Here is a 15,967-nt window from a genome sequence, read left to right as displayed (position 1 = left end):
CCCCAATTTTTTTTTTAGGGTTTGCTGGGGTTGGGGCACAGTTCTGGCCCCCAGGTAGGGAGAATAACTTGTCCTGGTCTGTTTGGGACTTTCCAGTTTTAACACTGAAGGTTTTCGTCTTGGGAATCCCTGAGTCCCAGGCAAACCTGCACTGGTCACCCTGCCCCGCCCCCAGCCTCAGGCAGCCTGGTGTACACGCTCCCTCCCAGAGCTCTCCTGTCTGTCTGCTCTCACCCCAAGGCCGCAGTACTAATAAACCACTGTATTTATTCAGCACCTACTATGAGCTAGGCCCAAGGATTTTCTTCTTGAGCACCTACTGTGTGCCAGGCACCATTCTAGGCCCTGGGGTATACTAGGAAACGCACCAGGCAAAATCATTGTCTTCTCAGAGTTGACACTCGGTAGGCGGAGACAGAAAATAAACAAGATGCATGAATGATGTCATTTATTAGAAGAGGATGAAGAGTAGACAGAGAAGGGGCCCTTTTAAAATAGACTGCTGGGAAGGTGATGTGGGAGAGACCAGACGGTGAGGTTAGGAGCCCTGCAGATGTCCTGGGAAGTGTTCCAGGCTGCGGAGCAGCCTGTGCACCGGGCTGGACGAGCGCTGAGCCTGGGAGAGAACAGCCAGGAGAAAAGTGAGGCTGGGGCAGGGGGTGAGCGGGAGGGCAGGAGGAGGGGGTGGGCCGCCCCTGGGCCACCGTAAGAACTTGGGGGTGAGGCAAGCACTTACTGAGTGTGATGGGAGCCACGGAGGGCTGAACAGAGGGGCCACGTGCTCTGACTCACACTTTTGCTGCTGTGTTAGCAGAAGTGTCCAGGTAGGTTTGGGAGCAGGGGGACCCCTCAGGGGACTCTTGTGATGTGATGGTGGCCAGGCCAAGGTGGCAGCTGGGAGAAGTGGATGGATTCCGGATAAGTTCTGAAGTTGAGCCGTTGAGCCGACAGGATTTCTGATGGATTGGGTGAGAGGTGGGGGGGGGGGGGAGTCAATCTGATTCTGAGATTCTTGGCCTGAGCAGCAGGAGGGAGTCTGTGGGGAGCGAGCAGCAGCTCACCTTGGACGGACTGAGTTTGACAGGGATGTGGACAAGGCAGGCGGACACGGTCGTCTGCGGGCAGAGAGGGCTGAGTTACAGCTTCATAGATTAATACCCATTTTACAGGTGAGGAAAGTGAGGCTCACACAAGAAAGGGGATGTACTTGTTAAGCTGGGGAACCAGTACCCAGGTCTCTCTGGCTCCAGGGCCTGTGCTGGTCCCCACTGCCCTGTGCCATGAGACACCAGCCGCCCTGCCCAGCCCCCCATGCCTGGCTGTCAGGGCTGAGGAGGGAAGCCCAGCTTCGCCCTGACTGGCTTCTTTGTCCCCAGGGCTGGGCCAGGTTGAGGTGGTGGAGGAATGCCCACCAGGAAATGACTTGTGTCAGGGTGCAGCACAGAGGACAGTACCACGCGGCCTGAGGTGCCAGTAGCTCTGTGAGCATAGCTGGCCGGACCAGCGGAGCCATTCGGTTAGCATCGATTGGCTCAGAGACGAGCATCTGTCAAGGCTGGGGTGGGGGGGACTCCACCCTGTTCACAGGAAGGCAGGCTGCAGAGCCAGAAAAACTGACCTCCTGGTTATTGATCTCAGAGGCTCAGAGAGCCCCGTGGACCTGCCTTGGGCCCGTGGAGATTCTAGGCCATCAGGCTGTTCCTGTGCAGGTGTATGGAGGGGAGGCCCCTCTGGGGCCAAGTGTGGGACTCGTGGCAGGTTGAGATCTGAGACCTTGGGGCCAGAAGGGGCTGACCAGCCCTCCCATGGGGCTGGCCTGCCCCACTGCCTGGCTCACAAGCTGTGTGGCCTTGGTCAGCCCCTGCCCCGTGTGCTATGTGTCCTTATTCATGAAAAGGCGTGGTACCCATGGGCTGTTGTGAGGAGTCCATGTAAAGAAACTGGCCCGGGCTAAGGGCTGGGTCTTTCTTGCTTAGCTTCTTCCTTTGCTGCCAGGAGTGGGTCCCAGCCACACTGGCCACCTAGCCTGGGACTGGAGTAGGAGTCCTGTCAGTGTGGGTCCCAGCCCAGCTGAGCTGGTGTTACAGCTTCTTTGGGAGCTCTGGCTACTTAGACACTGGCAGAGGGGCCAGGATAAGAGGGGGACCCCGCCACCTGCTTCCCTACCTCAGTGCCTTTGAACATGCCCTTCCCACCCATCCCACTAGGTTCAGCCCCAATGGGACCATTCATAAGCACATCTTAGGAATGGGCTGCCAAGTGGACTGGGTCTGGTGCCTGCCCAGGCCCAGGCCACTCACCTCTGCCCCAGCAAGTCCCTGTCTGGCAGGAGAGGGGGTTTGGAGTTGCAGGAAGGAAGACATGAAAACAATGCCCAGTCTTTACTCCTACACAACCTCTTTGCTGGCAGGGAGCAAAGGGCTTCATGGAGGAGGCGACACAGGGGCTGCAGGAGCCTTCCCTGAACTTCTCCAACTCCCCCTGCACACCAAGGTGCCTGCTTTGGGCCTGGCACCTGGCCAGACTGCCTCATAGTGTACGACCCCTCTATCTGCTAGTCCCCTCCCTTCCCTGGCATACTGGCTACTCCAGGTCTCTGGCAGCCAGTGTTGAATGGAGGAAGGAATGAATGATGCTGCAGAGACACAGGTGAGCTCAGGCATGTGGGAGGACAGGAGGTGTGGGAGCAGCTGAGCCAAGCAGTCAGTCAGGGGCATGCTCTGGGAGGAGGAGGAGGAGGAGAGCCTGATGAAGGCCACGGAGTGAGGGAGACTCGGCCTGGCACTCGTTAGCCCCCTCAGGCACAGCAACCCTGCCTTACCAGGAGGGGGCTGAGGAGGCTGATGGGAGGGGGTGTGAGGCTTCTCCATGTTCTCCATGGAGACTGGGATCCCTGCTAATTTGCAATCTTAAAATGCACAGCAAAGGCACCGGCCTCCTTGTTAGTGCATTAATCAGCAATCAGTGGGTTGGGGCTCCCCTGGGCCACTTGGAGGGGCACAGAGGAATCTTGGCAATGGAGTGCCAGCCTTCCTGGGAAGGAACTCAGCAGGGGGACAGTCTAGGGCCAGGGCACCCGCTGGCTCAGGCAGGGGCTGCCGGAGGCAGGTGGGGTGGGCTTCGGGATCTGGTCCAGGGCCTCCAAAATGGGGTCAGCTCCCAGGGTGGAGAAGCAGACTCAGCTGAGACTCATTCCAGTACCCAGGGGGAGGGGACAGCTTCCATGGCGTGGGTCCCCTGGCATCTGGGCAGTGATGGAGAATGGAGAGCAGCTCCCAGCATGGGCTGAGCTCCCTGCCCCCTATCGGACCCTTCTCTAGAGGACAGGTATGGTGGCTCCTGCCTTGAGTCTTGCCTTTACCCTACCCCCTGCTCTCTGACCCCCTCCCACCTGCCCGAGTGTGTTTACATGCCAGCTGCTAAGTTCACACCTACATTTTTGGACAGTTGGCTTTGTCACCCAAACTGTGGTCTTCACCTGGTTTCCCCTGTGCCCTAATATCCCCTGGAAGCATCTGTCTGAGGAAGTGGTGTTGCTCTCTGTGGTTCCCCCCCACCCAGCTTCTCTGGGCATCATTTCAGAGATCCCCAGCTCAGAACCTTAAAAAGATATATCTACAACAGCAGGCAGAAGGGTGTCTGCCACCCTGCCCCTGCCAGGTTGTGGGGCAGGAAAACCCCTCAGCCCCCACCCACAGGGTAATTCTGAGGATCAGAGGAGCTTGAGCAGAAGTAGTTTGTCAACTCCATAAGCTGCACAAATGTCAAGTGGCATTATCGCTGAGCCTGCCCCAGCTCACCCCTGTGCCCATGGTAAGGAGCTCAAGGGAAAGAAATGCCTTTGCCTTTGTAGGACCCTGTAGGTGGGGTGGTTGGTATGGCTTCGTGTGTCCCACAAGCACAGGTTCATGGCCATGGCCCTGTCCCTTCAGCACAATGGCACCACAAATGTCTTTGAGCTAGGAGGGGCCCCTGGGGCCCCTCACAGTGGCAGGGTAGGCACTGACTCCCTGAGGCAGGGCTCCTAAAAGACAGCAGCCTGGGCTGGGGTGAGGAGTGGAGCTGAGCAAAGGAAGAGGGAGTATCAGGCTCTGGAAGGTGCGGCCAGTGTGGGTCGGGGCCTCCTCCCAGGCCCAGGTGTTGGAGGCCAGGCTGAGGTGGGCAGTGGGAGGCTGGAGGTCAGACCCAGGCTTCCACGTGGGTGGCATGTTACAGAAGGGACATGGGCTGAAGAGGCACACCAGCTTTGGACCTGGCCTGCGGGCGACAGGCTGTCTGGTGGTCGTGATGACAGTGGGGGCTGCACAGAGCACGGCCTGGCCCGGAGAGGCCCCCCACAGCTGCAGTGCCGCCACCACCACTGCCAAGGTCATAACTGCTCAGAAATTGTAACTGAACCCAATTATGCAAAAACCAAATTATGTGCGATGATTTTTATGTGTTGGAAACGTCAGGTCGAAGCCGGGTGATTACGAGGGGACGGGAAACAGCTGCCACTCTCTGGGAGCCCATCACTCCCAACAGCTGGGAGCTGTCACTTATTTACAACACCGCTTCTGCAGGAAATGAGGGGTGGCAGCGGCAGAGTGGCCTGCCTGAGCCTGGGCAGGCAGCTGGGGCAGAGGCAGGCCTGGGAGCCTGGCTGGGTGGCCAGCATGAGGATGGGAGCAGGACCCAGTGGCTGGAAGGGTCGGCTCTCTCGTTTTGCACACTCTGGGGACAGCTGGCAGCGGGAAGAGTCCGTAGAGTTGCCCTAGGCCCCCAGCTCTGCTGAGAGGCCGGGCTGGCCAGGCTGGAAGGGACGGGCAGGAGGCCAACTCGGGCAGGGACGAGCCTGGAGCCTGTCCCCCCAATACCGGCGCGCCTGCCGGGCTGCCAGGGGCAGCTGCAACCCTGGAAAAAGGCAGGTAATGACTGTCGTCCATAATGAGGCTGCTCCGATAATGAGCACAGGGCTATTATCTGACCACAGGCTGGACACATCCGAAAATAAATTATTTTAAGGATCCATTAACGAATGCCTAATTAATGCCCAATTAGAGGGAAGCTACAGAGGAAACGCTCTGGACAGTCTCGAGTCAAGGCCTGGTTTGCAACCACAGCCTGGGAGCGAGTGAAATGGGGAGAAGGAAGGAGCCAGAGGTGGACTCGAACGGGGGACAGCCTCTGCCTGGCAGCTTCATGGGCCCCAGAACCCTGTCAGCCCTGGTACCTCCCCAGTCCTTAGCACATCTGTGTCCTCTCAGTGCCTCTTCACAGCTGAGCTAGGGACAACTATTCCTATTTAGAAACGAGACATCTTTTGAGATGAACTTTGGTGTCACACGTGCATGCTTTGCTTATTTTGGGAAATAATTTAAATAATGAGACCCCTCATACTTCCATAGGAGATATTTACTTGGTTAGAACAGGAGTCTGAACAGCTACGTGTTCACACATTAAGGTAACATTAAGAAAATGTTAGAGCTGGCTGGGAACTGGAGGCTGGCCGCAGTGTGATGGCTGCCCCAGCAGGGGCTGACGCAGCCCGAGGGGGTGGGGCTAGGAGGTGGGGCGGGGGTTAGGGCTTGGGGACGTGGCTAGGGTTTGGGGGCGTGGCTAGGGAGTGTGCGTGGGAATCAGAGCCTTCGCCCCAAGCCTACCTCACAATCCAGGCAGGGGATAGAACCCCCAGTAGAGGTGGGGTGCCAGGATGTGAGAAGCAGTGTCTACCCCCTCTGCTTGGGGGCCTGGTTTGGGCCTGGTTCCTGCCTTCATTCCATCAGAAGCCAGGCCCTCAAGGGGGCCACCATCCCAGACTACCGAGAGCAAGAGGGAGCAGACAGGACGGAGCCCCAGCACGCCAAGGAGGGCCACGTGCGGTGCCGTCCTCCCCTCCCCCACCCAGTCCGGCGCCGCCTCGGGGCAGCCCCTGACCTGGCTGTGCTCTCTCCCCACCAGGGTGCTGTGTGGAGCTGCTGCTGCTGCTGCTGGCTGGAGAGCTGCCCCTGGGTGGCGGCTGCCCCCGGGACTGCGTGTGCTACCCGGCACCCATGACCGTCAGCTGCCAGGCGCACAACTTCGCCGCCATCCCCGAGGGCATTCCGGAGGACAGCGAGCGCATCTTCCTGCAGAACAACCGCATCACCCTCCTCCAGCAGGGCCACTTCAGCCCGGCTATGGTCACCCTGTGGATCTACTCCAACAACATCACCTTCATCGACCCTAATACCTTCGAGGGCTTCGTGCATTTGGAGGAACTGGACCTTGGCGACAACCGGCAGCTGCGGACGCTGGCGCCCGAGACCTTCCAGGGCCTGGTGAAGCTCCACGCCCTCTACCTCTACAAGTGTGGGCTCAGCGCCCTGCCTGCGGGCATTTTCGCCGGCCTGCACAGTCTGCAGTACCTCTACTTGCAGGACAACCACATTGAGTACCTGCAGGACGACATCTTTGTGGACCTGGTCAACCTCAGCCACCTGTTCCTCCACGGCAACAAGCTGTGGAGTCTGGGCCAGGACACCTTCCGGGGGCTGGTGAATCTGGACCGGCTGCTGCTGCACGAGAACCAGCTGCAGTGGGTCCACCACAAGGCTTTCCATGACCTCCGCCGGCTCACCACCCTCTTCCTCTTCAACAACAGTCTCTCCGAGCTCCAGGGCGACTGCCTGGCACCCCTGGGGGCCCTGGAGTTCCTCCGCCTCAACGGGAACGCCTGGGACTGCGGCTGCCGGGCTCGCTCCCTGTGGGAATGGCTTCGGAGGTTCCGCGGCTCCAGCTCCGCGGTCCCTTGCGTGTCACCGGAGCAGCGGCAGGGCCAGGACCTGAAGCTGCTGAGGGCCGAGGACTTCCGGAACTGCACCGGACCAGCGTCCCCACACCAGATCAAGTCACACACGCTCACCACCACCGACAGGGCTGCGCGGAAGGAGCATCACCCGGCCCGCGGCCCCGCCAGGGACAAGAGCCACCCACACGGCCATCTGCCTGGCTCCCGGTCGGGCTATAGGAAGCCAGGCAAGAACTGCACCAGCCACAGGAATCGCAACCAGGTCTCTAAAGCGGGTGCCGGGAAGCAGGCCCAGGAGCTGCAGGACTATGCCCCGGACTACCAGCACAAGTTCAGCTTTGACATCATGCCCACGGTGCGGCCCAAGAGGAAGGGCAAGTGTGCCCGCAGGACCCCCATCCGTGCCCCCAGTGGGGTGCAGCAGGCCTCCTCCAGCAGTTCTCTGGGGGCCTCCATCCTGGCCTGGATACTGGGGCTGGCAGTCACTCTCGGCTGAGGACCCAGGGCACCCGCACCCAGCACTGCCACATGTCCACCAAGGAACAGAATTTCTTTTCTTTTTATACAAGTGGAGGATCTGCTGGGTTTCAGACAGAGTCTGGTAAAGGCTTTGCTGCCGTTTGGGCCCTGCCCGATGGATTATAAACCCAAAGTGTACAGCCCCACCGAGGGGGGATTAGCACACCTCCCCCGGCTGTCCCAGCCAGCCCCTGCCAAGCAGCCACGGACAGCACCCGTCCAGCAAGGTGGCTCAAGTGCTCCAAGGGAATCCTTCAGTAGCGACAATGGCAGAGAGCCCCCACGGGAGCTGGGCTCTGCGGAGTCCGGTTATTGGGAGAGGTCGGAAGGGCCCTTCCCGTTCTTGGAGGAAGTAGGGCTCAGGAACAGATGGCACTCACCCGAGAGGCTGGCTTGACTGTCTGTCTGGGAGCACACGAGCAGGTGGCCTTTTGGCTTTTGCCTGAAGCCATGTAGTCAACCTGCCCTGGTTCCAACAGTGTGCCACCTTTAGTCCTTCCCCTAGGGTCACGCCTCTCACTCCCACCATCTCAGGCCACCCTGGCACACCCAGCCCAGACCCCGGGCTCCAAGAACCGATTACCAAAGGAAAGATCATCAGAGGCTGACATTTAGAACTTCATCACGTGCAATGAGGTTCTCACAGGAGGTGCAGTTTTATAACTATGTCCACTTATATATAGACACACACTCTACATATATATATATATATATACGAAGGCACAGGTCTCCTGCTCCACTCCCCTACCAAACTGTATGTCTTACCATGTTTATACTATGGAAAACTATGTCTGCTGAACTAATGATGGTACTGGCGATTTCTAGCAAGAAAAGAGTGATAGGAGTTTTGTCTAGAAGCCCAACCTGCAGCAACCATCCCCATGTAACCTGGGCTTGCCAGGGCCTTGGGCATATGGTCAGTGGGGAGGCAACCAAGGGCCAGAGAGAAGGGGAGGCAGCAAGAATCACTCAAGGGGACCAACACTCCTAGCCATTTAGAGTGTCACCTTGTTTCTATATGCAGCACAAGCGCATCTGCTGCCCGACACACAGTCACCCCACTGTAGTAACTGCTGGCGTCAGGGTGAGAAGCGAGAAGCTGCTTGTTGGATGTCAGGGAGCCAGGTCTGCAGACAGGCTGGACGGAGAAGGGGAGGAAGGAGCTGTGGGTTTCCCAGGCCATTGGGTGAAGCAGCCTTCACAGTGTTAGTCTGAGCAGGGGGGGCAGTGTCGGCAGCCTAGCGTTTTGCAGCGACGGTCTAGACGGGTGACAGGCCGGGGAAACTCTGGACAGGAGCCCTGGTCTCCAGCACGGCTCAGCTGCTGGGTTGTTCCTTGGGGCTCTCTGACAGGCGCCCCAGCTAGGGCTCCATGGAGGGTGGCAGGAGGGAGAGCATCGGGGGGCCCCAGCAGAGGAGAACAGTGTGGGCATTTCAAGAATCATCTCAGGCACTTCTGCATTTTGGAGGCCCTGTCCCTACTGGCCCTTCTGAAGATGCCCAGGGATGGGGAGAGGTCCGGGGGCCAGACTCAGGTCAGGAGTGGGATGTGCAGGCAATCGAGCAAGCCAGACAGGGCGCAGAGGCTCCGGTCCAGGCCAGCCATGCTGCTGGCTGGGGCCTGGGTGGACACAATCTCCTGTGTGCTTTGCACAGACCTGAATTTCCCCCCAGAGAGGACGTATATGAGAAGCAAGAAACACTGAATCCAATTAAGAGAGAAAAATAATAATTAAAAACAATTTCTCTTGGACAAGAATCCCGTTTCTCATTTCCTAACCCCGCATTTCCAAGCTTTTGTGGGGTGGGCGAACCTGCCTGGGCACGGCTCTGGGAACACAGCATGTTTGTTGGCAGGAGGAGCTGGTGGGGCAGGGGCACGCTGACTCACTGGGACGCGTGTGCACACACACACACACTCAGTTGTTCTTCGGTCCACAGTTCTTTTCTCGCCCGCACAGAACATGACTCACTTCCCACACTGCTGCGCTGGGTCGGCACCGGCTCTGTGGCTCTCCCCGGAGCAGGCTAGCTGGATCCTTCCTGGCCTGTTCCCAAGGGCATCGCCAACAGCAGCTGAATTAGTGATTCTTCAGGAGCTGGGAGGAAACTGCCGGTTCCTGCAGGCCACAGGCGTTTCCAGGAGCCCAGGGACCGACCCAGATAGCAGTGGACTGGCTCTGGAGGTTGCATCTGGTTCTTTGGCCTCGGAGAAAGGAGAGAGTTCCCAGATGGAGGGAGGAGGGCTGTGTTTTCAGGTCTGGACAAATCCCCCTCAGTACAAGGCTTCAAATGGGCACTAAAGGGAGCCCAGCGAGGGCAGAACAAATTGGTTTTGGCCCGAGGTTGCTCCCTGATGGCCCTCCTGCTCTTGCCCAGGCCAGTGCCAAGTCCTGGCTGTCCCTAGAACCCGAGGATGTTGCTGATTTCATTTCCAACTTTAGATAGCAAAGCCCTCAGTGGGAAAATCAAGAGTCCAAGCACTTTATTAAATTTTTTCATAAAACTTAGTAAGTCCCTGTAATATAGAAGTAAAATGTCAGGACAAGAAATGCTAATGTTCTATAAATGATCCGCTTCTGTCAAGCACAGCACAGTCTCTGGTTGCCGACGATTATTAGAGGCAAGGCAGAGGGCCCGGGACGCCGGGTGTATTTTTAGCAGCTTCTCTCACAGGGAGAGGGAATAAAAGCCGCTCTGCTGTGGATGACATCACTTGCCACTCAGCAGGTCACATGCTACCCAGTTATGACACCGCTGCCCATAATATCAGAGCAAGCTGGCAAGTCAGGGGCTGAGGGGAGGCCCCTGGTTTCACCAGACCCACCGTCCCTCCTGGGTGGTTCAGGGCAGGGAGGTGTGGGCTCCTGCCCTGGAATCCTATCCTCCCCCAAGGAGCTGAGGCCATTCCTTCATTCCCAATGGGACCAGCCCTTCTGTCGTCTTCACTCAGCACTCGCCCTGGGCCCCAGGAGGAAGCCATCTCCGCCCTCTCACCCCTCCAGCCACACAGCCCTTTACTTTGAGGGGTGACCTGCACGAGGGGCTGGGTGGCCACTGGTGGTCTGAGTCTCACTATACCGGCTCCTCCCATGACCCCAGAGCTCTGCTGGCTTCCTGCCCTTCATTCAACGAGAGCGGATCAAGGGCCTATGTATGCCAGCCACTAGTCCAGACCCTGGGGAACTAAAAATGAGAAGACATGGCTCTCCTTCAAGGAGCTCAGAGCCTAAATGTGGAAACAAGTATGGGATTGGTGAAACCAGTGTGGGATTATTTCCTCGGTCAGTGCCCACTCTACCCCCACCCCCCACAATGCGAAACTCACCTGGGGTAGGGGCAGTCAGGGAGGGCTTCCAGGAGGAGGTGGTACTCCATGACTCTCAGAGAATGAGGTGGCCAGAGAAGAGTGTGGGGCAGAGGGCTGGAGGCATGCAATAGCACCACATTTGGAGTATTAGCAAAGAGCTGTGAGTCGAGGACTGGGAAGGCTGTTTCGGGAGGTGCGGGAGGTGGGTCTGGCAAGGGAAAGGCCTGGTTTGCCTGCTGAGGGATTTGGACTCTACTCTGAAAATGGAGGTGTGTCCTCCAACTTGGGGTCTCTCCTCTACCCCACACCCCCATTCCCTCTCCAAGCATGTGGTCCCCACCAATGTCTTGCTTGCCAGTGTTCCTCAACAGTGGGTTTCATCATTGCAACTTGTCTCTTCTGCTCAGCCAGATCCTTTCCTCGTGCCAGCAAGCTGGAGCGCTCGCTGGAAATCTGCCTGGGCCAGAGTCCCATTCCCAGACACTTGCTGCTTCCAAGCTCAGAAAGGATCCCATTGCCATCTTGTCTCCTGTGCTCCCTTCTCTCCCATCCGTAGAGGGCTCAGCCCTCAGCCCCTCTTCTTACTTCCAAGCACAGCTGTCCAGATGCCACCTCAGCTGCCTTTAATGTGCCTGTGCTGGCTGACTAGCAGCGATCCCTGAACCTCCCAAACTGTGTCTCCCCGCTTTTCTCTCCTACTAGGGTTTTTCATTACCAGGGAGCCAAGAAGCCAATTTAGCAAATGTTTGCTCATCACCTAACTAATCACCCAGCACTCTACCACTGTGGCAAACGGCATTCCAGAAGGCCTGTTGGCAGGTTTGAGGGGGCAGGGGGCAGGAAGGCTTCTTGGAGGATGAGCTGTGCGCCCTGCTGCAGAGAGCACACGTTTGCTGGGAAGGCTCCCTGGAGCTGGCTGGGAGCCTCAGGGCCCAGGAGCTCCCAGTAAATCCTTCCTGGTACTGTTATCAACCCCCCAGGCTGTCCCATCTCTGGGATCCAGCACCACAGGGCCCCTCTCAACACTGACCAAGAGGACGCTAGTCTTTCTCTGTGCTCGTTCTTTGATTGCCAAGGAGCAAGTGTGTGGAGTCCTGGCCAGAACCCACTGTTAAGCCTCCTGACCTGGCTGTGATCGCCCTCTGGTTCATCACCTCCCAGCTGGGCTCTTTGGCCTCACCTTCCCCTAAGTAGGAGTTCAGCCCATCAGCCATTCCTCCATTCCCCTGTCACCAATACCCCATTTTCAGCTCATAATGGGCCAATTTTCTTTTATCTTCTGTCTACTTGGAAAATACCTCAAGAACCTTTGATTGTGCGTTAAACTATCTTTTACAATTCTATGCTCGGTATCTCTTATCCTCAAATTGTCCCTTTTAACTCATTGTGCTTTCTGTATAAATCTCCTGGTCTCCCCCTTTGCGGGCTGTTAATAAATGCAAGCTCTAAAAAAATGTACATAAACATCTATTGTTGGCTAAATAACTCACGGCACAATCAAAAGCCTGGGAAAAAAAGGAGGGTTGGAGCACTGCACACCCACCTCCTCTCTCTCCACTCAGGCTGCCCTCGCTTGTCTTTTGGAAGTGGGCCGCTGGACTCAGGGTACTTATAGTTCTAGAAATTCCATTGGGTGAGGGACCAAGGATGCCCCAGGGAAGGAAGATAAGAAAAGAGAGCAGCTACGGTGCCATGTCGACATTTCCTCCAAGAGCAGAGAGGGAGGAGTGAGGACAGAGGAGAACCCTGTGCAGGGAGCAGTGGCTAATTTGAGTGACACTTCAGTAAGGCTGGTCCACAAGGCCCCTTACCTCCAAAAGAAATGGGTCAGGCTCTCAGAGATCTGGCTGCAGCCCGCACTGTTGTGGCCTGCCCCCGCCACCCCCATCTCTCCTTTCAGCTCTCATTTCTCATTAGAACTGTTAGTTTCTAAGCACCAGGAGGGTGGGGAAGGCTGTGTCTTTTGTCACCGATTTCTGTGTGGCAGCGTGCACGCTAATGGCAGGCCTGAACGGCAGAATTTGACACTGCTGCTGCAAAATGTGCTCGGGTCACAGTGTCTTCCAAATTGGTTGAGGCTCCACGCCACCCCTCCTCTTTCACCCAGGCATCCGGGGCAGGGCCGGGGGCGGGGTTGCCAGCGACAGCTCCTGCTGCTCCTGCTCAGGGCCTCAGAAGAGAGAAAGGAAGCAAGAGATGTATTAAACTCTTCAATCTCCGTAAGTACCATTTCCCAGGGGACTGACTCTAAGGAAGAAGGAAATGCAAGTGCTGAGGACCTAAACAGGTGGGAGGCCCCTGAGGCAACCGGCTCCATGTCCTCCCACACCCACTCACCACACGCACAGGGGGCATCAGGGGCAAGACATAGTGCCCTCTGGATGGCAGCTGACTGGAGACATAGAAATCCAGGTGGCAGCTCACTGCTCCAGCCGGACAAGCCTTTCTCAGTGATGGGGAGCCAGGAAGAGAAACCCACAGAGGGAGAGCTGCGAGGGGCAAGGTCAGGCACAGACCGGATGGGCAAGGCAGGGTGGAGTCTGAGAGAGACACCAAAGAAGGCACACACACAGGGTCACTCAGCGAGAAGGCACAGCTCTGACGTGGTGGCCATGGAGCCAGAGGCAGAGCCAGAGGCAGGGAAAGATGCAGACAGACAGAAAGACGGGAGGGCACGATAAGGAGAGAGCCATTTTGCACTCACGCACACACGTGCCACTCAGGCACAGTGTCCTGCCACTGTCCCTCGTGCAGCCGAGTATGGGACACCCACACAGGCCATCATGCACACGGCCCTGGCCAGGCCCTGGAATGCCGTGGAGAATGAGTGCCCATCCGCGAGCAGCTTCCCTCTCAGCCAAGACCGGCCCCTTCATCTGACTGCAAGGTGGGGGTGGCGAGGAAAGGGACAGAGGGTCTGTCTCCCGCCCCCCCCCAGGGAGAGTGAAGGGTGGGGAGAGCCCTGCCCTCCCACATGCTGATGACCATCCATCGCGGACACCCGTGTGTGTGTGAGGGGCAGGCTTTTGTCCGAGCCCTGGGCCTCAGCATTTCCCTCTGAGCCTTGACCCCGATAGAGTCTGTGTGGCTCCCAGCAACATGGAGGCTCCAAGAGGCCTCAAGCCCTTAACCCCTGACACTGCCCCTCAGGCACATGCCCCTCGGCCCCAGCTAGGCCACCTTGTGGTGGCCATTCTCCCCCTAAGCTCTAGGTCACAAGGGTGTCCGAGGTGTTTTCATTCTTTGTCTGAACCTCAGACGCCCTGAGGTCCCTGACCCCTTGTCTCGCCTGCCGCCTGGAGAGTCTCTCACTGTTTTATCTGTGGCATTTAAAGTGTCATCGAGTGTCTGGCACTTTGCAAGTCTAAAGTGCAGGATCCACTGAATTTCCACACCAGCCCCCTTTCCAGGAGCCACCCCCTTTTCCTGGTGCCACCCCCCAGCCTCACTTCCTTCCTTGTGCCCCTGCTGGCTGTCGTCACCAGCCTCCATCAGGAAAGAGGCTCAGACCCACCCCTGTGGGTCCTACTTTATTCTCAGCTCAATGCCCACACAGGGGAGACAGGAGGAGACTTGGTGTCCTGGTTAGAAGTCGCTGGGGCACAGCTGCTGTGCGCTCCACGCCTCGCAGCCGCCTCCCAGCTCCAGGTCTCTCTGCCGCACCACCCCACAGACCAACGTCCCTCCCCTCCCAGCCTCACAGGTGCTGCCTGCGCAGGAAGTTCTCCCCATGATCACTCCTGTTGCCTGACTAGCTCCTCTCTCCTCCCCCACCAACTTCACACTGGATCTGACACTGGCCTCGCCTCCCCAGCCTTGACCATCAGGAACTTCAGGAGCTGCCTCCTCTGGCCCACTTGGCCTCTCGCTCAGAGACAGCTTCATCTCTCAGAGCCGCTGACCCACTTCAGCCCCTGGGACAGGCTCCTGGGAGCCAGGCCACGGCCCTGTCTTCTTACGGATCTTTGGTCCTCGTCCATTTCCTCTTGTAAGGTCAGTGACAAGTGAAAATGAAAAAGCAACTTAGAATTGGGCAGGTTTTTGAGGTGTCCTCGGAGACACAACCTCATATTAAACTGGGAAGTATCACCTCCAGGGGGATTTGATGATAACTCCCTTTTTATAGTTGAAGAACTGGACTTCCTGGTTATTCAAACCCAAGCCGCTGACTGCACAGCAGGGCTCTTCCCCAACACAGCTCTGTGCTTCTGTCCCCTGAGGGGTAGGGACCCAAAAGCTTTGGGCAGTCCCAGGCTCAGGCTGTCGCTAGTGGAGACCCCATCTCACACAACCTATGGCTCAGTTGGTCAGAGCCTTGGCCCTGTGCACCAAAAGGTTGCAGGTTCAATCCCCAGTCTGGGCACATACAGAAAGCAACCAATCTATATTTCTCTGTCACTTCGATGTTTCTCTCTCTCGTCAATAAACATATCCTCAGGTGAGGATTAAGAAAAAGTTCCCTTCTCCCCCCCAAAAAGGTACAGGAATATCCTGTATATCCTTTTACTGAGTTTCCTCCAAAGTAACATCTTTTCAATTCTAAGTTTATTTTCAGGGACAAAGATATGCATGGTCACACTTTTTCTTGGGTATTTCTGAACAAAACATGGATTTTTTTTTGGTGTAAATTTATCATTGGACTGAGAAACAAAAGATGAGAAATGTTTGCCCAGAGTCAGGAATCTTAGACCAGGGTCCCTGTCAGAATAGGCGGGGAGCGAGGGGGGAGTGTGTCCGTAAGCTTCCTGGAATTTGATGCAAGGCACCTGGGGAATGTGCAGGTTTCTAGACAGAACTTTTCCTCAGATCCTCAAAAAGTTAGTTAAGAGCTGCCGGTTTAGACTCACTCTAATTAAGCCTTCGGGTAATTGGAGGCATTGATGCACCTCCTTATCCTAACCCATAGGTGGCGCTCTGCCTTTGGGCTGACACCATTGGCAGGAAAAGTTACCAAGTCTGTGGTGGAAATAATCATTGACACAAGGAAAATGGAAGTGAGAAAAGGATCGAAAGACTACCAGAAGACGACAACAACATTTTAAACCCAGGCTCTCCGGCTTCCCTTTCACTCCACAAGCTATGGCCACTGGCAGAAGCAAAGCTTTCCTGGAACAGCGATTTCCAAACGCTAGTGTGAAGACCAGGGGAGCCTGTAATTGAGATTTTACCGCTTTGCAATGAAACGTTAATGTAGGAAGGTTTTCACTGAGTCGAATTTATTCAATGTAAAGATAATCCTTTATTCTGAAAGTGTGTCTCAATTTTTGGTCGGGAGAGGGAGAGCAACCCCTAAAAAGATCTTTTTTAAAATTTATTTACTTATTTTTATTATTATTAATTTAATGAACTGAACGTATGGATGCATAGCTG

At 56.6% G+C, this 15,967-nt stretch overlaps 1 protein-coding gene across 1 annotated transcript in view; it reads left to right on the top strand.

The window, feature by feature from the left end:
- The window catches only part of RTN4RL1 (reticulon 4 receptor like 1), a 67,744-nt gene extending 58,669 nt beyond the window's left edge, over positions 1-9,075 (top strand). The window contains exon 2 of the mRNA XM_037133769.2: positions 5,941-9,075. Within this exon, the coding sequence (XP_036989664.2) occupies positions 5,941-7,265 (1,325 nt within the window). The 3' untranslated portion in view covers positions 7,266-9,075. The remainder of the gene's footprint in view (positions 1-5,940) is intronic.
- Positions 9,076-15,967: the final 6,892 nt, after the last annotated feature.

This window comes from Artibeus jamaicensis, unplaced genomic scaffold (genome assembly GCF_021234435.1).
Source record: "Artibeus jamaicensis isolate MK-2021 breed Jamaican fruit bat unplaced genomic scaffold, CSHL_Jam_final contig_2790, whole genome shotgun sequence".
Taxonomy (NCBI): domain Eukaryota; kingdom Metazoa; phylum Chordata; class Mammalia; order Chiroptera; family Phyllostomidae; genus Artibeus; species Artibeus jamaicensis.
This window is presented reverse-complemented; position numbering and strand designations above follow the sequence as displayed.